The following is a 22,493-nucleotide window of genomic DNA, read 5'->3' as shown; positions in this document are numbered from 1 at the left end:
ATTCCAGTTAGGTGAATCCCAAGCCTTACGTAGGCGGTGGGGTCGGAGTGAAATGTGGCAGAATGAAAACTGCCGAGCCAGAGGCTACAGCCTCTCTTGACTGTTGAACCAGGGCATACTGCGAAGCAAAGGTATGGACCGAGGACCAATGGAGCTGCGCGACAGAGCTCGTGGGTAGGAACACGAGCCAGCAAGGCGGCAGATGAAGCCTCAGCCCTGGTAGAGTGTACGATGATGTGGCGTAGGGAAATATGAGCCAAATCATAACAAGTGCAGATGTACGCATGTTCCTCTGAGAGGAAAAACAAGCAAGCCCTCCCTTTGGCCCGCTACCGTGACAGAGCTGGGGCACCTTACGAAATGGTTCTGTCAGCGCAATATAAATGCGAGCACTCCACAGATGTTCAAGGAGTGCAATGGTTGTGCCCATTGCGTTGAGCTGTGGGTAACATGAAAGGCCGAAACCACCTTAGCGAGGAAAGCCGGGTGCGGTCATAACTGCACCTTGTCTCTGTGAAACCTAGTGTACGGCGGAACCACCGTAAGAGCTCTGAGCTCGGAGACCCGTCTGACCGATGTAACAGCTACGAGGAAAGATGTCGTCCAAGACAAGTATAGCAGAGGGCCAGTCGTGGACGGCTCGACTGGGGGAGACATAAGTCTGGTTAAAACTAGGTTGAGGTCCCAGGTCGGGGCTGGGCAGCGCACCCGAGGGTGCAAGCGCTCCAAGCCCTTGAGGGACCTCGAACCCATAGAGCGTGAGAACACGGAACGTCCACCTTAGCCTGGCTGAAAGGTAGAGATGGCTGCTGAGTGTATCCTCAGCGATGATACTGCCAGGTCCTGCCGCTGAAGGGCAGAGGCAGGCCAAACAGAGGGGAGCGAGACCTCAGCAGGAGCAAAATAGAGCTTATTGCAGCTGTAGAAGAACGCTTCCACCTGGCCCGGTACGTTGACCAGGTGGAAGGCTTCCTGTCACCCCGGCTCAGTTACGCAGCAGCCACACCGTGAGGCGAAGAGGCTGCAGGTCCGAGTGACGAAGCCTGTCGCTGCCCTGAGAGATGAGGTCTGGATGGGGTGGCAGGGTAACTGGGTCTGTTATTGACCGGCCGAGCAACGTGGTATATCAGTGCTGCCTGGACCACTCTGGAGTGATCATGATGATGCGCGCTCTGCCCCTGCGGAGTTTGAGCAGGACCTTATGAACCAGTGGGGACAGTGGGAAGGCATAACGAAGTTGGCCTTTCCCTGGCACCAGGAATGCGTCCAAGATCGATCCCGAGGAGAGACCTTGGAAGGAGCAGAACATCTGGCATTTTTTGCTCTCGCGGTGAGCGAACAGTTCTATGTGAGGAAACATCTCCACTTCTGGAAAGCAGAGTGATCAGTCGTAAGACAGGAAAGACCTGCTGAGTCAAAGTGCCAAGACGTTCCGAACGCCTGGGAGAAAGGACGTCACCAGCTCCATCGAGTGGGCCATGCAAAAGACCCGGAAATGGATGGCCTCCTGACAAAAAGGGGGGGGGGACCATGTCCCTCCCTGGATATTCATGAAGCACATGGCCGTTGTGTTGGCTGTAAACACTGAGATACAACGGCCTCGCAGCTGCCGCTGGAACCCCTGGCACACCAGGCGGACTACTCTCATTTTTGGGGCATTGATGTGGAACGCCAGCCCCCGAGAAGACCAAAGGCCTTAAGCTGAGAGGTGACTACCATGACCATCGGCTCCCTGTCCGGGTGGTACGCCGAGGTGAGCCGGACTTGGAGAGGACGGAGGCGGAGCTTGGCGTGTTTGGTTACAAACTTGCGGGCAACCATGGACTCAGGAGACTGAGACAAGAACGAGCCGAGGTCGTTGGGAAAGCCTGTAGACCTCAGATGATTGTTGCCATCGCCTAAAACCGCAGTTGTGATAAGCAGGCTCCGGCTAGGTAGGAGACAAGGATAGCCCCAAGGAAGTCCAACCTCTGCGTGGGAACCAGAGTGGATTGCTCTATAGTAATCATCAGGCCTTGACCTGTGAATAAGACCGTGGCGATGCCCACGCGCTGAGTGGTTTGTGTCTCAGAGTCTCCTCGGATAAGCGAATCATCCAGATATGGAAAAACGCATATCCGACATCAGCGAAGGTAGGCGGCGATTATGGCCGTAAACCAGAAGTACTGACAGTTGGCTAGAAAGCGGAGGTATCTCCTGTGCGGAGGGAAGATGGCGTTGCGAAAGTACGCGTCCTTCATATCCAGGGCGGCGTAGTAGCCCCCAGGAGGCAAGGATGGAATAATGGTTCCCAGGGATACCGTGCGGAACTTCAACCTTATCCTAAACCGGTTGAGTCCGTGCAGGACTAGGAAGGTCTGAGACCTGCGTTCGAGTGGGGGACTAGGGCATAATGGGAGTAAAACCCCTTGCCCCTTTCGTCCGCTGAAGGGGGGAACAGGGCTGGAACAAATTAGAGGGGGTACCTATGCTCCACCGTGTGCAGGACCCAGCGATCTGAAATTAACTGGGGCCACGCCAGGAGAAAGCAGGATTGGGATCCCGGCCTGTGACTGGTACACCGCCCTCAGGCGCACCTTGGAAGGTTCGTCTTTGGTCCCAGTGGTAATTGCGAGGGACCTTGACCTTGGCTCTTTAGGGGTCCTGACGTTCGTCTGCGACCACCTTGGCCTCGCCGTTTGCCAAAGTCCTGTCTCTGTCTAGGCATAGAGTATGGCGGCTGGGGACAGAAAGGCCTGCGTTTGGTCGCAAGCATATGCATGCTGAGAGAGCGCATTAGGACCCTATTGTCCATCAGGCTTCGCAGCCTGGGGCTGTCCTTGCCGCGAAGAGGCCTGTACCAACAAAGGGTAAATCCTGAATGGCATACTGCAGCTCTGGCCGGAGGTTTGAAACCTGAAGCCATGAGATTCACCCCATGGCGACACCAAAGGCCAGAGTCCTGGCTGCAGAGTCTGCTGCATCCAACGAGGCCTGGAGGGACGCTCTGGGTACCTTTTTCCCCCCCGTCCTCCAAGACGGCAGCGAACTCTTGGCGGGAGTTTTGAGGGAAAACTCCATAAACTAAACTACCTTCACTCAGGTGCTACAATTATCACAGCTAAGCAAGACTTGTTGCTTTGCTACCCAGAGCTGCAGGGCCTCTGCAGAGTACACCTGGCGGCCAAGCAGGTTCATTCGCCAAGCCTCCTTCGGTTTCGGGGCTGGCGCCCGCTGGCCATCATATCAGAATCGTGGTCCTGAGCATAAGATCTGCGCATGTGGGATGACACGGATGCGTGTCCGGATGACCATGGAAGTACTAAAAGGCAGCACAGGCAGAGTCTCTGACTCTATCGGACCTTGCCCAACTCGGCACCGGGGACCGGCACCGGGAGGCGCACCGGTACCTGGAACGAGATCCAGACCCGCAACCAGAACGGTGCCGGGAGGTCGACCGAGATCTCGAGGCTCGGGGAGAGGCTACAGGAGTCAAGGTACCTGTCGTGGTGCCGGGAGTCGGAACGGTGCCGATAGCGGCTCGGCGAACGGGATACCGACCGGTGCAGCGAGTGCGACCAGTACCGATGAGGAAAACAGCACCGGGACTGTAAGTGGTGTCGGACGTGCCGACAGGACCTGGAGTGTCTGCGGGACCGTGATCATGAACGGTGCCGCTCTGCTGTGCTGACAGAGGACGGTCACATGAAGAGACTGTATTACCCGCACCGGCGGTGCCGGGTCAGGCAGCATCGACTCTGTCATAGCAATGAGATCCCTCGCCGCTGGTAATGTCTCCGGCGTGGAGGGAACAGCAGGCTCAACCACAGTGCATACTGGGGAGCTGTCAGGCACCGGATTCGACGGCCCTCGTGGGACCGGGATCGACGGTACCGAGGTCGTCAGAGCTTCGGTAGGTGTCGGTGCCGGGCGATCCGAGTTAGATGAGCTGTCTGGCTACGGTGCCGTCGGCACTGAAGCAGCAGGAGCAATAAGCTCAACCACGGCGCGTGCCGGGGAGCCGTCAGGCACCGGATTCGACGGCCCTTGTGGGACTGGAATCTACGGTGCCGACGTTGTCGGTGCCTCCGAAGTGTCGGTGCCGGGCAATCCGGCTTAGACGAGCTCTCTGGCTGCGGTTCCGTTGGCATGGAAGCAGCAGGAGCAGTAGCTCAACCACGGCGCGTGCCGGGGAGCCGTCCGGCACCGGATTCTACGGCCCTTGTGGGACCGGGATCGACGGTGCCGACGTCGTCGGTGCCGCAGCAGGTGTCGGTGCCGGGCGATCCGACTAGACGAGCCCTCTGGCTGCGGTGCCGTTGGCACGGAAGCAGCAGGAGCAGTAGCTCAACCACGGCGCGTGCCGGGGAGCCATCAGGCACTGGATTCTACGGCCCTTGTGGGACCGGGATCGACGGTGCCGACGTCGTCGGTGCCGCAGCAGGTGTCGGTGCCGGGCGATCCGACTTAGACGAGCCCTCTGGCTGCGGTGCCGTTGGCACGGAAGCAGCAGGAGCAGTAGCTCAACCACGGCGTGTGCCGGGGAGCCGTCAGGCACCGGATTCTACGGCCCTTGTGGGACCGGGATCGACGGTGCCGACGTCGTCGGTGCCGCAGCAGGTGTCGATGCCGGGCGATCCGACTTAGACGAGCTCTCTGGCTGCGGTGCCGCTGGCACGGAAGCAGCAGGAGCAGTAGCTCAACCACAGCGCGTGCCGGGGAGCCGTCAGGCACCAGATTCTATGGCCCTTGTGGGACCGGGATCGACGGTGCCGACGTCGTCGGTGCCTCAGCAAGTGTCGGTGCCAGGCGATCCGACTTAGACGAGCTCTCTGGCTGTGGTGCAGTTGGCACGGAAGCAGCAGGAGCAGTAAGCTCTACCACGGCGCGTGCCGGGGAGCTGTCAGGCACCGGATTCAATGGCCCTGGGGGACTGGAATCGACGGTACCGATGTCGTCGGTGCCTCTGTGGGTGCCGGTGCCGGGCGATCTGACTTAGACGATCTCTCTGGCTGCGATGCAGGTGGCACGGAAGCAGCAGAAGCAGGGGGCTCAACCACGGCGGGTGCCAGGGAGCCGTCAGGCACCAGCAGGAATCGTAGGCTTTCTCGACCTCGGAGGAAGGGAGCGGTGCCGAGTCGACTTCGGTGCCGGCGACGGCTGGTGCCGAAAGGCCGTGGCAGTACCGGCGAGGTCCGGTGCCGAGGAGGCACTTCTGCCAGCCGCTTGATCATCGCTCGGCGCCCAAGGTGGAGGGGTAAGTGAAAGTCCCGCTCCTTTTTGTTCTCGGCTTAAAAGCCTTGCAAATGGGGCACTTAGCTGTCAAGTGTGATTCCCTGAGGCACTTCAAACAGGAGCCGTGTGGATCTCCCTTCGGCATCGGCTTCTGGCAGGCCGAGCCCATTTTAAAACCCGGTGAGCCGTGCATGGGCTCCGGCACCAGGTTCATGGAAGGGGCTACTTCCTGAACCCCGCTAACAATTACTAAACTAACAATGTTAGCAAAGAAAAACGTATAAGTATACAAATATATATATAAAAGGATTATAACTGCATAACTATATATGCGAACTACGAGTAGCTAGGGAAGTGGAGGTCAGCTAAGCTGCGCTCCACTGTTCCAACGACCGACACGGGCGGTAAGAAGGAACTGAGGAGCGGGTGGGCCGGCAGGGGTATATATCAAGCGCCATGATGGCGCCACTCTAGGGGGCGACCTGCCGGCCCACTGAGTTGCTAGGGTAAAAGTTTTCCGACGAATGTGCACGCGCGGCGCGTACACCTAACTGGAATGGATATGAGCAATCACTCGAAGAAGAACAGAGAATTCTGAAAAGTTTAAACATAATATAGCATACTCTTCATTTACAGAAGATGCAGCTGAGGATGTGCCCCTGATCTCAATCTCAGAAAAGGTATCAGAAAGAGAGGAAAAAAAGTTACTAAACTTTCCGTAACTGTTGTTTTTTGAGATGTATTGCACATGTCCACTCCACTGTAGGTGTGCGCGTGACCCAAGCACAATCAATGGAAATCTTCCCCTCGATGATGCCCATTGGGGCAGCGTGGGCGCCCTCTCGTGCTGTGTGCTCATAGTGCCCATATAAAGGGCCCAGTGACCCCGTTCCCCCAATTTCTTCTTTCCAGACAGCTCTGACATAGAGGGGGGTGGGTCTTGGAATGGACATGTGCAACACATCTCAAAGAACAACAGTTACAGAAAGGTTAGTAACCGTTTTTCCTTCTTTGAGTGCTTGCACATGTCCATTCCATTGTAGGCGACTCCCAAGTAGTTGCATAGAAGGTGGGATTGGAACTCATGGACATGCTGACTGCAAAACAGCTCAACCAAATCTGGCATCGTCCCCAGACTGTTGGCATACTGAGCAGAGAACATATGCACTGATGACTAGGTCACTGCTCTGCAAATGTCATTAATAGGAATGTAAACTAAGAATGCCATTGATGATGCTTGTGCTCTTGTGGAGTGGGCAGTCAGGATAAGCTGGTAGCAGAACACCATCTGCTTGTAACACATGAAAATGCACGATGTGATCCAAGACTAAATTTTCTGACCAGAGATGGGAAGACCTCATCCTGTCAGCTATTGCGATGAACAATTGGGCGGATTTACGGAATGGTTTGGTACTTTCTATGTAGAATGCTAGAGCATGTCTAGCATCCAATGAGTGAAGCTGCTGATATTCTCTATTTGCATATGGCTTCAGACAGGAAACGGGTAGGAAGTTGCCTGATTGCCATGAAACTGGGAAACCAGCTTTGGGAGGAAGCTAGGGTAAAGATGTAGCTGCACCTTGTCCTTAAAGAAGACTGTGTATGGAGGTTCCGATGTGAGGGCACGGATCTCTGAGACCATTCTAGCAGAAGTAATGGCCACTAAGAAAGCCACCTTCCATGAAACGTATAACAAGGATCATGTTGCCAATGGTTCAAATAGGGGACCCATAAGTTTTGATAAGATTGGGTTTAGGTTCCATGGAGGGACAGGTTCTCCCACTTGGGGATATAGTCTTTCTAGAACCTTGAGAAAACAGATATTACTGCAAGGTGAACCTTGACTGAGGAGATCGCTAAACCTTCCTGTTTCAGGTGTAACAAGAATATCATGAACTGATGACCGCGTGGGCGAGACTCTGTGTTGGGAAGACCAGATGGAGAACTGCTTCCACTTTGAGAGGTAAGTAGCACTGATAGATGGCTTCCTGCTACCTACTAGTGTATGGGGAGATTTTAGGAGACCAGCAAAATGCCTGGACCTCTATCAGTAACTGGAATATAGATTGTCATGCTTATTGCCAAAAGCAGCTAAATCAGTAGGTCTTAGCAGGCTTCTGCAATGGCTTTAACAAATTTAGCAAGAAGTCAGGAAGGGAAGGGGGCCCTGTGTCCTTTCTGATAAGATCTCTGTTGAAACTGCTGAGGTATAGGTTTTAGAAAAGCAGGAAACTTATCTGTATCTTCCCTTTGGTATGTGTTTGTCAGGGCCCTCAAGATGTGTGGATTCTGCAAGTACACATCTGTCTAATTAATGGTTTGAGGAAACCTCTTGCTTAAACTTTGAAATTGTTTGCTTAACAAGATTTTTTTATTGACACGTTATTGTTACACTAACCCAAATAAATAAGGAGAGGAAGTATGGGGTAGATGGACTCTTCAGGGACACTTCATGGACAAAGCTTTGGATCCCCAACAGCTACTGCAAAACTGACCAATTGGACGGCTGTCATTGTATCACTCAAAGAGCCATCCAGACTTCAGAAATTATTGATTTTTGGGGTGTCTAAGTGCTTCAGACTAAAATAAAGTGCAGCTGTAAGTGAAAGAACTCTTGTATTATACTGTTTGTGCCAGCCACCTATCGGTCGGACGGCTGTCTCTTCAGTGATTTATTTCCTGCCAGTGTTCCATCAAGAGTAATAGTTACCAAGAGCTTTTGGTATTTAGAATCACGGTAATAATAGGACCTAACAAACCTGCTCCGAGCAAGCCAGCTCTCTGGGATTTAGCCATGGCATTTATTCCAGGCTGTCGGGTGGAGGGAGCTGAGGTTCAGGTGGAGCAGACGACCATGATGCAGAGAGATCAGGTCCAGATGTAGAGAGGGCAGGATCATAGCCATCATGGAGAGTTCTAGTAGCATGGCGAACCAATGCTGACATGGTCAACCTGGAGTTATTAGAATGACCCATGCCTGGTCCCAGTTGATATTGAGCAGAACCTTGTGCATGAGTGGGATAGTAGGGAAAGCATAATACAGGTGACTTGTCCACAGGAGTAGGAAGGCATCCGTGAGCAATCCCAGGCTGAGACCTCCCAGGGAGCAGAACTGGTGACACTTCCTGTTGTGCCTGGTTGCAAACTGGTCTACCCAGGGAGTCCCCAACTGCTGGAAAATGTCTCTTGCGATGTTCAGGCAAAGGAATCACTTATATGACTGGAGAAAGACCTGCTGAGGTGATCTGCCCACTCGTTCTGCACTCCTGAAAGGTGAGAAGCCTCGAGGTGGATTGAGTGAGCTATGCAGCACTCACATAGCTGAACTGCTTCTCGACGGGGGAGACAGCAAGATCCTCCCTGCCTGTTGAGATAGAACATGGCTCCAGTGTTGCCCATAAGAACCAACAAGCTCTTGCCCATAATGCGAGGCAGGAATGTCTGACCAGCCAGGTGAACTGCCCTGAGCTCTCTGACTTTTTAGTGAGAGCTCTTTCAGAGATCAAAGGCCTTCAGTTCTGAGGAGACCCAGGTGAGCTCCCCTAGCACTGATGTGTCTGAGATTGAGGATATCGATGATTGGGGCACTGAAAAGGGAATGCCCACACAAACTGCCAGCAGGTCCAGCCACCAGTTGAGGGAGGTAAGTACTGGGGAAGGTACCGTGAGATCAAGAGTCCAGTTGGTGGCGGTTTGGCGAGTACACTGAGGCAGTCGTGTCTGAAGCGGTCTGTGGTGCAGTCTTGTGTGCTGCACTACATATGTACATAAATCCATGTGGCCCAAAGGCATCAGACAGTCCCGGGCTGTTGTAATTGGGTGGCCCTTGAGGTATACTATCAGGGACATGACTGTCTGAAACCGACTTTCTGGGAGGAAAGTCTGGCCTGGGTACAATCGAGCACCACTCCAATAAACTCTATCCTCTGTACTGGAGTGGGGGTAGACTTCTGTACATTTATTAGCAAGCTCAGGGCTTGGAATGTCGACTGGATGAGGAGGATGCTGGACTTTACCTGAGCTCTAGACCGGCCTCTGACTAGTCAGTCATCCAGGTATGGGTAGACTTGCACCCCTCACCTCCTCAAGAAGGGCACCATTACCCCCATGCATTTGTAAACACCTGTGGAGCTACTGACAGGCTGAATGGGAGAACCGCAAATTGGTAGTGTGTGTGGTTCATGACGAATGCTAAGAAACTTCTGTGGCCTTGGAAGATTAATATGTGGAAGTAAGTGTCTCTTAAATCGAGGGCAGCATACCAATCCTCGGGATCCAGGGAGGGAATAATAGAAGCCAGGGAGACTATGAGGTGCTTTAATTTCTTGAGATAGCTGTTAAACTGGCGCAGGTCTAGAATAGGTCTGGAACCACCCATAGTTTTTGGGATTAGGAAATAATAGGAGTAAAACCTCTTCTCCATTAGATTTTGTGGACCCTCTTTCATAGCTCCCACCTGAAGAGATTGAACCTCCTCAGCCAGAAGTTGCTCTTGAGATGGGTCCCTGAAGAGGGACAGGGAGGGAGGGTGTGAAGGAGGAGTAGAAATAAATTGGAGAGTATATCCCACTTCCACCACGTTAAGTAACCAATGGTCTGTTGTGATACGAGAGAGTAAGTACAAATGAAGTGGGATAGGCAGTCTGCAAATAAAGGGAAAACAGGATCCAGAAACATGGAACCTGGTACAACATCCTGGAGCATCCCATCAAAAGACCTTTTTGGAGTCTTTGGGTGTTTGGATGGGACAGACATTGATTCTGAGGGAGAAGGGAGGGGTGGTCTATTCCTAAAGCCCCTGCTCCTTTTCCTCTGTGGGTCTTGATGGCCTGGTGGCGTGGAGTACCAGGAGGACTGCTGAGGTCTGTAGTGCTTCCTTGAAGTTGCTAGGATATACAATCCCAGGGACATAAGGGTCACCCTGGAATCCTTCAGTCCATGAAGCTTCACGTCGGTCTGCTCCGAAAAAAGCTAAACTCTCTCGAAGGGAAGGTCCTACAGGGTTTGCTGGACCCTTCTTCAGGAGGCTGGAGGACTGTAGCCACAAACTCCTATGCTTGGCTATCGTGGAAGCCTGGACCTGACCACCTAAACTGCTGCATCCAAGGCAGCTTGCGGGGAGGCTCTTGTTATCCATTTCCGCTCATCTACCAGCAAGAAGTACTCCAGCCTGGCCTCTTGCAGCAGCAAGTCTCTGAACTTCAACATGGAGTCCCACATGTTTACGTCATATCTGTGCAGGAACACCTGCTGGTTAGCAATCCTGAGCTGCAGATCCCCAGTAGAGTAGACTTTTCTACTGAATAAGTCCAACTTTTTGGAGTCCTTTGCTTTAGGTGTTGCACCATGCAGACACTGCCTTTCCCTTTCATTGGCAGCAGATACCACCAGAGATCCTAGAGACTGGGTGAGAAAGAGTGTACAGGAGTTCATAACCCTGGGCAAGAACAAAGTATTTCCTCTTGGCTTTCTTTGACGTAGGGGGAAGAGATATAGGGGTTTGCAAAGAGGCTTTCACAGGATCCATGATGGTCTCACTGAGAGACAGGGCTACTTTTGACAGGCCTGCCATGGCTAGAATGTCAACCAGACTAAGAGAGGACTCCTTTACTACCTCCACCTGTAAGCCCAAATTTAAGGCCACCCTCATCAGCAAATCCTGGTGGCCCTTATAGTTATAGTGAAAAGGCGACATGCCTGCCCCGACACAGCCTCGTCTGGAGAGGAGTCCAGCACTGGCTGAGGGCACTCCTCTTCTCCCTCTGTGCTGACAGGATCCCGCAAAGCAGGTTCCAGAAAGTTGGCGCTGGGTTTGGTACCTGAATCCTGGTCAGGTGATGCCCAATGGGACGGAGGCCCTTCTCTTGGAGGCCACTGAATAAGAATGTCCTAAATGGGGGCCAGAGATTGGAGGAAACCCCCACTGGTTCCATATGGGTCACGACCCACTATGCCAAGCACTCAATGGCATTACTGTGCCTGGGTCCACTGCAGGGTAAGGATGACTGAAAGAATAGTGGGGGTGGCTCCTCAGACGAGAGGAGTGCAATTTAACTTCTTGATTCCAATGACAATTAGCCTTCCTCAGTGACCAGGGAAGTGCAGTTCCCACCAGTGTTGGAGACCAGTGCCAAGGTGGGGAAGCTTGCATTCGAGCCAGCATGATCAGTTTCCTTTTAGATGGTACCGTGGGCTCTGGAACCAAACCGTAATTAGGGGCCATGTGCTCCCTCCTGCCTTCCAGCACCGATACAACTGACTCCTATATTGCCAGTGACACTAGTACCGACAGCAATAGCGGGTCTCTGGCAGCAGCAAGTGCCTCTTGCGTGGAAGGCACTGCAATAGCATGGGTATCACACTGTCCTCAGATGCTGATGGTTCATCTGGTACTAGACTCTATGGTGCTGACTGCTGCAATGCCAAGGCAGAGGAGTGGCCTGACTTAGGTCTCACTCTGCTCTACTCCCCATGCCTGGCCTTTGGCATCAGGGAACATCGCCTCAGTTTCTTATGCCTCTTCCTCGGCACTGGGGATGGTGAACAGTGCTAGGAATCTTGTTTGGTGGAATGAGCGCTCCTCACCAACACCAAGGTGCTTGGTTCCAAGTCCAACCAGCTCGAAGGAAGGGCTCGGCACAGCCTTTATAAGCAGGAACTTCAACCTGGCCTCCCGATCCTCCTTCATACAAGGCTTAAAGTCTCTGCAAATCTGACAACGATCCCTGACGTGAGCCTCATCCAAGCACTTTAGGCAACTACAGAGCGGGTTGCTTGGGACATAGCTTTGTTACAGAATGCACGAGGCTTGAATCCTGGTGACTGAGGCATACCTTGGCACCAGGTGCAGATGAAATTCTGCTAACAAATGGAGAAACACAAACTATACTAGCGAAAACTAATTAACTATTTACAAGTACTAACTATAAAAATTATCTGAAAAATGAAACCCATTGAGAGAGCTTGCAGTAGCAACAAGAACAGTTCCAGCAACTGTCATGGATGGTAAAAAGGAACAGAGGAGGTGCGGGGTCAGCTGGGCCCTTTAAACTGGCACTATGAGTGCATAGTACGAGAAGACCCCCATGCCACCCCAACAGCTACCACCGAGGGAAAATTTTTCAGCAACTATGCTCAGGGTGTGTACACACCTACAATGGAATGAACATGTGCAAGTTTTGTACTCCATTCTTATGACAAATGTGGTCAGCATGAATATGCTGCAATAGAATGCCCTCCTTTCTTTTAGGGTTTCAAGACTCATCATCCCACAATGCTATAACAAGAGGATCTCTCTTCTCTCATAAATAGTAAGAAATTTGAAATTAAAATATTAAGCTGCTGGGTTCTTTTTAGTCCAATTATCTTCGTGCCATTAAGATTTCTGAAATAATAGGTACTAAAAAGAAAGTTATTTCTGAAGAGCAGAAATTCTCCAATTATCTGATCTGTCCACCACAAAAATGGTCTAGATTTCAGATGTTGGATACTTTAAGCCTTCAAAAGCTATATAACTACAATGTCAAATAGAGTAGTCCCAAAGCACTTACGTACTCTTTGATTGGACAGACACTGTGGCATAAACTAGGGTACTGACATCTATTAACAAGTCTTCCAAATAAAGAAAGGAGGGAAAGAATCAAACTAAAAGTTGTAAAAGAGAAATCAGAGAAAAGTATTTTGTTTCTTTGATGGCTGTAACTCACGTGTACTACGCAGTTACTAATCACCTACTAAATACAGTACATACTTTTATTCTTCATTGTCAAGAAAAAATTTTTAATAAGAAATTGTCTGTTTTAGTAAAAGCCTTGCAAGTAAAATGTAATGTCTATTTCAGTAGTTATCTTTCAAGGGCAAAAAAAACCACATGAAATTAAATTACAAATATACTGTACATGCAGTGTAAACCAGATCCAGCTAGATAACTAGACATCTTATATATCAACTGCATTAGAGCTACAAAGTCTTCATAATCCATGCAAAGCATTCAAAACAGAAACTATACTCATAAGCATAGGAAAGCCTACCTTACAGCCAAGCATCTCTGTGATGGGGTCAATTCTTCTTCTTTTCTAAACATTCCTGTAGAAGAGGGAAGAAATAAGCACTAGTTAACCATTTATTTGCCAGAGATAATCGGGTTTCCTTGTGTCACAGTTCAGGGCAACTGTACCTTTATTCCCCACCCTGTGGTCCCTCGAGGGCACCCACTCCATGCTCTCAGCTGCTGAGCCATCCCCTCTTTTGAAGTGGTGCTGAAACTAGGGTGCTGCTTGAAGTAGTAATAACAAACACCACATACATGGGTTCCATTGTTTCCATCATCTGCACTCCCACTATAAAACCTGTTCCAGCACGCCTGCTCTCTTAGGTAGAGACTCACGTTCCTCAGCCTCCTGACTGGGAGTTTACCAGGCTGCACAGTTTCCTGCCCACATTGTGATATCCCAGCAAGCAAGACTTCCTAAACAGGCCAACAACTGCACTTTGCTTTTTCTCTAATTACAGCTATCAACAGCTGTAATTGCCTGCAGTTACAAGTTACCATGCAGCTCTTTCTAAGCAAGCACCTTTATTCTTAAGGTGAAAACATTACAGAGTAAAGATATTAAAAACAATAAAAAATGTATACTCATGCTAATAAGTTTACCAGAGATCACCACTCCTCCCAACTCCAAAAAGGACTCTGGTATGAGTCAGTCCTTCAACCCTCACCACGGAGTTTTTCTGTGGTTACAAGTTCATAACAGCCTTAGCTCAGAATTAGTCAACCTATGTATAGGTTAGTCTTTCCCTTATTACAGCATGAGCTTTTGATCTTGAGACTCTGGGAACAAGTAATCAGTAGACAATGGTCCCCTCTTTAGGGTTTACCTTCTAAAGCAAGAGTCTCAAAGTCCCGGCCTGTGGGCCATCTGCAGCCCAAGAACTCCCCACTACAGTCCATGGAGGAGAGATGCATGCAGACATGCTGCCCGATGTCTGCTGCAGGCTCTACCCCCCACAACTCCCTTTGGCTGGGGGAGAGGGACAGAGATACCATCACTAGTCGCTGGGCAAACTCAGCCATGGAGGCAGCATCATTAGTCGCTGGGCAGAGTCAGAAATGGAGGCAGCATCACTTTTTCCCACAACGAATATAAACAAGTCAAAATACCGAACACAACTATCTGATGCACAGCTTGCTGCAGTTCCCTCTAAGGTGCGCACCTGGGCAGCTGCACACAAGAGAATGAACAGCCACCCACCTAATTAGTGGATTAGCCACTGGGCTGACGGGGCCTGTGTCCAAAGGCCCCAGCCAACTGGGGGGCCCGGAAAAAATCTGACACCAGGCAGTGGAAGCTCGAAGCACTGGCTGCCTGGCAGGCAGACAGGGCAGGAGAAGCCCCGATGCCCCAACCCTGCTCCCCAGCAGAAGCACTGGGTGGACAGGATGAGGCAGGGGAAATCCCTGGCAGCAGTGCCAGGCGGGCAGGACAGGGGGAAGCCCCCACTCCCTGGCAGCAGTGCCAGATGAGGTAGGGGAAGCCCTCGCACTCCAACCCCGCTCCCCAGCAGCAACGCTGAATAGGCAGGGTCGGGGAAGTGCCCAGCACCCCCTGACCCAGGCAGTGTGGCAAGGAGAAGCCGCCAGCACCCCCAACCCTATCAGAAGCTGCGGGGTAGCGGAGAAAGCCCCCAGCACCCCCAACCCCATCAGAAGCCATGTGGCTCATCCCCAGCAGAAGCCACGGGGTGTGGGAGAAACTTCAGCACCCCAACCCTGGTCCCCTACAGAAGCGCAGGAGGTGCCAGGGGGAAATCCCAGTACCCTGACCCCCTCTGCAATACCAGGACTGAAGGAGCTCTCACTCCCTGCTGCGGCCGAAGGGCCGTGGTGTGGGGACAGAGCTTCTCCAGTCTTGGGGCCACAGACAGAAAGGAGCAAATAGGTGGGCCACAATAAGGGCAGAATAGGGGGACCCTGGCTGGAACGAGGTGGGCCCCAGGGAAGGAGCAAAAAGGGGTAGGACCGCAGGCAGAAGGGGTAAGGAGGAGCCCTCCTCACTTGCTCTGGTCCAGGGCCCCAGGAAACCTTAATCCACCACTGCCCTTGCTATGCAGATAATCAGGAGTTTACTGTAAACTCAAATCCTTACTGTTTGTAAAATATTATATATTATAGTCCAAAAGAAGAGACCAGAGATTACAGTTTTTGTTGTCACTATGGCATTGGCAGCAACAAAAGCAAACAGAACACAGATGTCAGTTGAACAAAATAGCACAGGCATGTATTGTAATCATGAAGTCACTCTTTTGAAAGTGATACCAAGACATTAACCAAAATGTTGTCACTGATACAGCAAAAGTTGCATGAGAGTTACAAAATAAATTATAGATCAAGAAGCATTAAAAGAAAGCAAATAATCCCTTCGTTCCAGGAGGAGGAAGTGTTAAATTACTAAAAAATAATCTAGGTTCACTGACTTATTTACAGCCAAACAAACTGAAAGAGAGCAGATGCATTTGAGAAACACTGTCATGGGAAAACAGCTGCTACTTTTTGTTGTGAATAAGCTAACATTTATTAAATGGGAACTCATCTTGTCATGATGCTCCATGAACAAAAGAGATGTAATATGTAGTAGACTTGTACAACAAAACGTAATTTCTTAAATTTTCACTATGGTCTTGAATTTTTTTTTTAAAACCTGTATTTTAGAAAGCAAGTGAATGGACAGAGGGCTACAGATAGGATTCCTGGGTTTTAAGACACGCTGAACTAGTGCTAAAGGTATTTTAAGCTTTTGAATGATGTGCTGGAGTTCTTTTACTAAACACAAAGAGTGTTTGCAGTTGGGAAAAGGAAAGGGTGAAGAAAGGCTCAAGATAAATGAAAATAGGGAATTATTTATACCAATTATGAAAAGAAACATTCTTCAGAACTTAAGTTTATGAGAATTAATAATGACTGCCAGAACTATTGCTATAAATATGTCTGCTATGGTACTATGTACCACAATTTGAGTGGGCAGCCAGTCAAATTTCCAGTAGCTACCAACCAATGTGAACTGTACTATGTTTATGATTTGTTTTCTTTTTCCTTGCGCTGTCTCCATAGTTTTTATTGTGCAACTCATCTTTAGAAGATGCCATGATTAGATATCCAGAATTGGTAAATATGGCTGTTACCTATATAAATGTCTAATCCATTCTCAAATTTCTATAAACTCTGTGCCTCAATGATGTCATATAGAAATGAGTTCCACAGTTTAACAGGCGTTGCATTGTACTGGAAAATATTTGTCTATCAGCTTTTGATCCACTGCTTTTCACTTTCATTACACATTCCTTTGTATGTTGGAAGTTCCTGTATTATGATAGAGGGTAGACAGAAAGGCCTGGTTACCCTATGTACACACACCACTGGAGTATCTCTGTATCTCTGCACTGGTATTTATCCAACCACCACTCCACAATTAGGGCAACTAAAATGATTAGGGGTTTGGAATGGGTCTCATATGAGGAGAGATTAAAGAGGCTAGGACTTTTCAGCTTGGAAAAGAGGAGACTAAGAGGGGATATGATAGAGGTATATAAAATCATGAGTGGTGTGAAGGAAGTAAATAAGGAAAAGTTATTTACTTGTTCCCATAATATAATATAGAGGCCACTAAATTAAATTAATGAGCATCAGGTTTAAAACAAATAAAAGGAAGTTCTTCTTCACACAGCGCACAGTCAACCTGTGGAACTCCTTGCCTGAGGAGCTTGTGAAGGCTAGGACTATAACAGGGTTTAAAAGACAACTAGACAAATTCATGGAGGTTAAGTCCATTAGTGGCTATTAGCCAGGATGGGTAAGGAATCGTGTCCCTAGCCTCTGTTTGTCAGAGGGTGGAGATGGATGGCAGGAGAGAGATCACTTGATCATTACCTGTTAGGTTCACTCCCTCTGGGGCAGCTGGCATTGGCCACTGTTGATAGACAGGATACTGGGCTGGACAGACCTTTGGTCTGATCCAGTCTGGCTATTCTTATGTTCTTTCCCATGTGCATTACTTTTTATTTGTCAATAATACATTTCTCTGCCGCTGTGCTTCTTTACACCCAGTTTTGTTAGGCCATGTCTACACTACAGACTTCTGCCAGTATAGCTACGTCAGTCAGTGGTATGAAGAGGTGTGATTCTTGACCAACTTAGTCAATGTCAGCTTTCTGTGACAGAGAGCTGCTGAAGTAAAAGAAGTGCTCAACATTTTCCAGGGTCTCTTTATTGATCTGAATTACAGGAGCAGGATCCTGGTGATCTGAAGCCTGTTGGTGGAGTACTTTAATTTTCTTGTTGTTGAATATGAGGCCGAGTTGGTTGTAGGCCTCAGAGAAAATGTTACTATTTTTTGAATATCTTCTTCTGAGTGGACACACAGCAGAGTCATCCACAAGTTGGAGTTAAATGACTGATTTAGTGATAGTCTTTATCGTGGACAGAAGACAAATGAGGCTGAAGAGCTTGCTGTCCATTCTGTATTGAATGTCAAGTACGGAGGGGAGCTTGTCAGCCATGAGAAGGAGGGTGATAGCAAGGAAGATGGAGAAAAGGGTTGGAGCGATGATACAGCCTTGCTTAACTCCTGTCTATAGTAGGAAGGGGTCCATTTCGGATCCATTGCTGGCGACCATCACAGACATGTTGTCGTGGAGGAGTCAGAGGATGGCAACAAATTTTGGCAGGCATCTAAATTTAAGAATTCTCCACAGAGCCTCACTGCGGATGAAGTCGAATACTTTCATGAAATCGATGAAGGCCACGTACAGAGGTCGACGTTGCTTGCCGCACTTTTCTTGAAGTTGGGAATCAGTGAAGTTATAGACCATGACCCCATTCTGCTAGACACTGTGCAAACAGCTTATTTCACTTGGGGAGGTGTTTTTATGACATTGGTACAAAGCACAGCTTCACCAGTATGGCTGCATCCACACTAAGGAGTGCTCTGCCAATATCCAGGGTTCCCAACTTATAAAAACCTTAACATCAGTGGCATAATATATGTTTGTTTTCATTTTAGGAGCAGAAAGAGAAAGAGAGAGAGAGAACAATGTTTTTTATATATATTTGATGTATCATATAAAATTACACAGCAAAATGAGAAACATTTTGGCATGAAGAAGAATCAATTTTAACCCATGCTAACATTCATCCACCTATGCAGGTAGCCACCCACATATCCACTCAGTCTCTGGCCACGTCTACACTACAGCATAAAATCGAAATTATTAAAACCGGTTTTATAAAATCGATTTTACGTGTCCACACTAGGGCACATTAATTCGGTGGTGTGCGTCCATGGTCCTAGGCTACCATCGATTTCCGGAGCAGTGCACTCTGGGTAGCTCAGTAAAAGAATGAGACCAATAACTTCTATTTCCGTCCACACTAACCCTAAATTGATATAGTGATATCGATTTTAGGGTTACTCCTCTCGTTGGGCAGGAGTACAGAAATCGATTTTAAGAGCCCTTAAAATCGATTTAAAGTGCCTTGTAGTGTGGACGGGTACAGCGTTAAATCGATTTAATGCTGTTTAAATCGATTTAACGCTGTAGTGTGGACCAGGCCTCTCACTCAGCCCAGTCTGTTTCTTATTCATTTCCAGATTTTCTTACCTATTATTCTCTTAGATCTAACACTCGCCCCTAAAGAGCTTTAATCCTCCATTCTGCCATTTACTTTACATAGGACATGCTTTTTTAAAAAATCAGATGTCTGCCATTTTTTGTAGCCACCTTATTAAACCGAAAACATTCTTCTGTCTCCCTCATAATGGGCCTTTTGGTAAAGAAAAAGGCAATTGAAATTCATTTATTCAATGTATTGATTGTTTTGTATATTACCAAAATAAGTCATTTCATATAACTCAGATCTGTGCCAGTGTACAGGCCAGATTTCCTATTTTTGTGTTTGTGATGTCAGTCCATTTCTACAGTCACCTGTGTTCCCACACACAAACTCTGCCCTCAAAGCTGCTCTGCCCTTTTCTTCCCAAGCGCACAAAAACCAACTACAGGCTTCATCTAAGTCTTCCTCAAGCAGCAAAGAATAAGTATGAATGGGAACACAGTTTCCTAAGGTACTCAAACTTTTAAATAAGGAAGTAATAAATAAATAATAATTGGAGATATACCAATCTCCTAGAACTGGAAGGGACCTTGAAAAGTCATTGAGTCCAGGCCCCTGCCTTCACTAGCAGGACCAAGTACTGATTTTTGCCCCAGATCCCTAAGTGGCCCCCTCAAGGATTGAACTCACAACCCTGGGTTTAGCAAGCCAATGCTCAAACCACTGAGCTATTTCCAGCAGAGACACAAGAGACAGAAAGTCTATTCCCTGCTGTTTTTCCCACCTGTTTGAATTTCCTTTGCCCTCCCACCTCAGCCCCACCACTTTATGACTCTGTTTACTGCTTAAATGCAAAGTAAGGCAAGCACAAATTCCTTCCTCTGTTTAAGACAGACCTGACTTCTGCCTGGGCAGGGCTGTGGATTTGGAATTTGCATTACTATTATCATACAGGGGAAGTGCTGCCATACATATTTAATCAGAACAATACTAGCTAGCAAAGTATGAGTTTTCAAATTATACCTTACAAGGCATACCTTATTATACATAAATACATAATCACAAAAGTGTGTAGGGTGTGAACACCAGGGTGTATTCTGCCACAATAAGCAGTTGATAAATAGTACTCAATAGTGTACTCAAGTCCCAATATAAAAGCAGAAGAATCACAACATTTCACCTGAGACCAGAAAGGGGACAAAGGTGCAGCTAGCCCCATAATTGGGTCATGTATTCACCAGATATTTCTACATTACTTATTTAACTGCAAATAACTGTACACCTTAATGAACAGTCAGTGAGAAGTTTTCATGCTCGCCATCACACTTAATCAGCACCCCTTGTTCATTGTATAATATACCCCACCATTTGTGCATTATGCAAACAAATTCAAAACAGCTCATTTATCTAGAAAGATAAAGTTAGTAAATAAGACTTTCACTTGCTACTAACCTTAATACTAAAATGATGAGTGTGAGGCTTCCTGGAGTACCCAGGGTTGTGAGACACCTCACTACCACCTGCCCTTAGCATGAGGAAGCCTCGTCTGTATGTGCCTGGGGTCAGCTCCCCAACTCCACCAGCTACAGGCAACACATGCACTTCCCTGTAGGCCTCACAGGACCCACTGTCATTCTACAAAGTAATGAGTGGCATGCTCCAAACCTCAAGCCCTCTGAGCATGTCCCTGAAGCATCCAGCCCCTGGTCCATGAAACACTTGCAGTATTCACAGATTTGCTGCTTCCAAGAAATAGCACATTCCAGCTTACCAGTTCCACCTCAGATCACAGCTTCACTTAACACACAACACTTAGATATGTTTATAGTGAAATCACGTATATTTTTTTTTAGCAAAGCATACAGATTCTAACTATAGGAAGTGAACATATTGGAAACAAATGGTTACATATAAAATAAAATCATAACGGCCATTCTAGAGCCTAGACTTAATTAACAAGATGCTCTCATCTCTAACCAAGTATTGCTCACCGGAAGTCCTTGCAGAGCTTTGCAGCTAGGCAGGCTATGACCCTTATTTTCTGAGACAAGCACAATATTAGCTTGCATCCTAGGTGAAGGATTCCATGTGTTCCTCTGCATGCCAAGATATACTGGAACAATCCCTTATCTTTATTCATAAATAGAACACCCTTCTGCTGTTTGTTTATTCTCATAGATTTCCTCTCTTGTACATTTTGCAATCTCTTATTTATCCCACAAACAGGCATATATTGTCAGGCATACAATGCCCGTTACCTCCTTTGGAACATTTCCAAAGTATGTCACCTCCGGTGGCTTGCCTTAATTCCAAAACATTAATAACATAATTTTCAGTATGGATACATAACTTCCTAAATATTATCCATACATATATTTTGCAATGGTTACAAAAACCAGTGGGCTACTGGCTCTCAGTAGAGACTTCACATGTCACCGTTCAGTGAACTATTATGCAAATATCCAATCCAAGAGATCTCTGTAAAACCCTATGCATCCACTGTGCCCTCAGCAAGTTGGCAACAAGGGGTCCCTGGATCACAACAAGTTCTTTAGAGTAATAAGTGACTCCCAAACCCTGGGTGTTTAGTAATCATGATTATAGTTTGTGAAATCTATAATTTTGAATGTATTTTCCTCTGAAAGAGACCAACTAATCACCACCCTCTCCGATCTATTGTACATACTTTGAACAGAGATCAACTTCTCTTTTCCATGATAAAAACATGGTACTGAAAGAAAGTTTAGTGAGTTGAGATATTGTGTCAGATCTCAGCCTGGAGCAAATGTTTGACTATTTTATAAACTTTAAAATTTAGAGGCAAGGTGAAGAGGAAAGTGTGACAAGCTAATCTCTACACACCAGTGCAAACACGATACTGCTACAGTGGAGACCATTTAAAATTTTTTCTTTACTGTTTTTGAACAAAGAGAGGCCAAAGACAGGGTGAGAGTAAGTCACTGACAGGGTGACACGGCAGGGTTTAAGATGCAGAGGAATTCCAGTGAATATCTTAACTTGAATTTTCTAAAACAAATTTGTGGAATTTGGGAATTCAAACTGTAATCTTTAAAACAGATATTTTAAAAAGGTACTGACTCGTTGTTAGGGCTGTAATAGATGTAAGACTAGTTTACACAATCATCTCTTTGAATTAGTCTCTGAAATCGGAGGGCTTGGCTACACTGGAGAGTTGCAGCGCTGGTGGTGGCTTTACAGTACTGCAACTCACTCACCGTCCACACTTGCAAGGCACATACAGCGCTGTATCTCCCTGGGTACAGTGCTGCATGTACTCCACCTCTGCCTGGGGAATAACGATTGCAGTGCTGGTGATGCAGCGCTGCTCCGCCAGCGAGGCCACCAAAAGCGCTGTTATTGGCCTCCAGAGGTATTCGGAGGTATCCCAGAATGCCTGCTCAGCCACTCTCCTCATCAGTTCGCACTCTACTGCCCTGGCTTCAGGTGACCTGCCCTTTAAATGCCCTGGGAATTTTAAAAATCCCCTTCCTGTTTGCTCAGCCAGGTGTGGAGTGCAATCAGTGAATCTTTCCAGGTGACCGTGCCTCCACGCGCCAAACGAGCCCCAGCATGGAGCAATGGCGAATTGCTGGACCTCATCAGTGTTTGGGGGGAGGAAGCTGCGCAGTCACAGCTGTGCTCCAGTCATAGG

At 48.2% G+C, this 22,493-nt stretch overlaps 1 protein-coding gene and 1 long non-coding RNA gene across 3 annotated transcripts in view; one reads left to right on the top strand and one right to left on the bottom strand.

Annotated features, from left to right (window-relative positions):
* Positions 1-9,905, top strand: part of LOC115648209 — a 54,156-nt gene extending 44,251 nt beyond the window's left edge. The window contains exons 2-3 of the long non-coding RNA XR_003999487.1: positions 7,090-7,177; positions 8,273-9,905. This is a non-coding gene — a long non-coding RNA (uncharacterized LOC115648209). The remainder of the gene's footprint in view (positions 1-7,089; positions 7,178-8,272) is intronic.
* The window catches only part of MBOAT2 (membrane bound O-acyltransferase domain containing 2), a 223,450-nt gene that overhangs the window by 47,915 nt on the left and 153,042 nt on the right, over positions 1-22,493 (bottom strand). For both annotated transcript variants that reach the window (XM_030555474.1, XM_030555475.1), the window contains one exon: positions 13,245-13,299. In XM_030555474.1, the coding sequence (XP_030411334.1) occupies positions 13,245-13,299 (55 nt within the window). The remainder of the gene's footprint in view (positions 1-13,244; positions 13,300-22,493) is intronic.

The sequence above is a fragment of the Gopherus evgoodei genome, chromosome 3 (assembly GCF_007399415.2).
Source record: "Gopherus evgoodei ecotype Sinaloan lineage chromosome 3, rGopEvg1_v1.p, whole genome shotgun sequence".
NCBI lineage: Eukaryota > Metazoa > Chordata > Testudines > Testudinidae > Gopherus > Gopherus evgoodei.
Note: the sequence above shows the minus strand (reverse complement) of the source record. Positions and strands in the feature narration are given on the sequence as shown.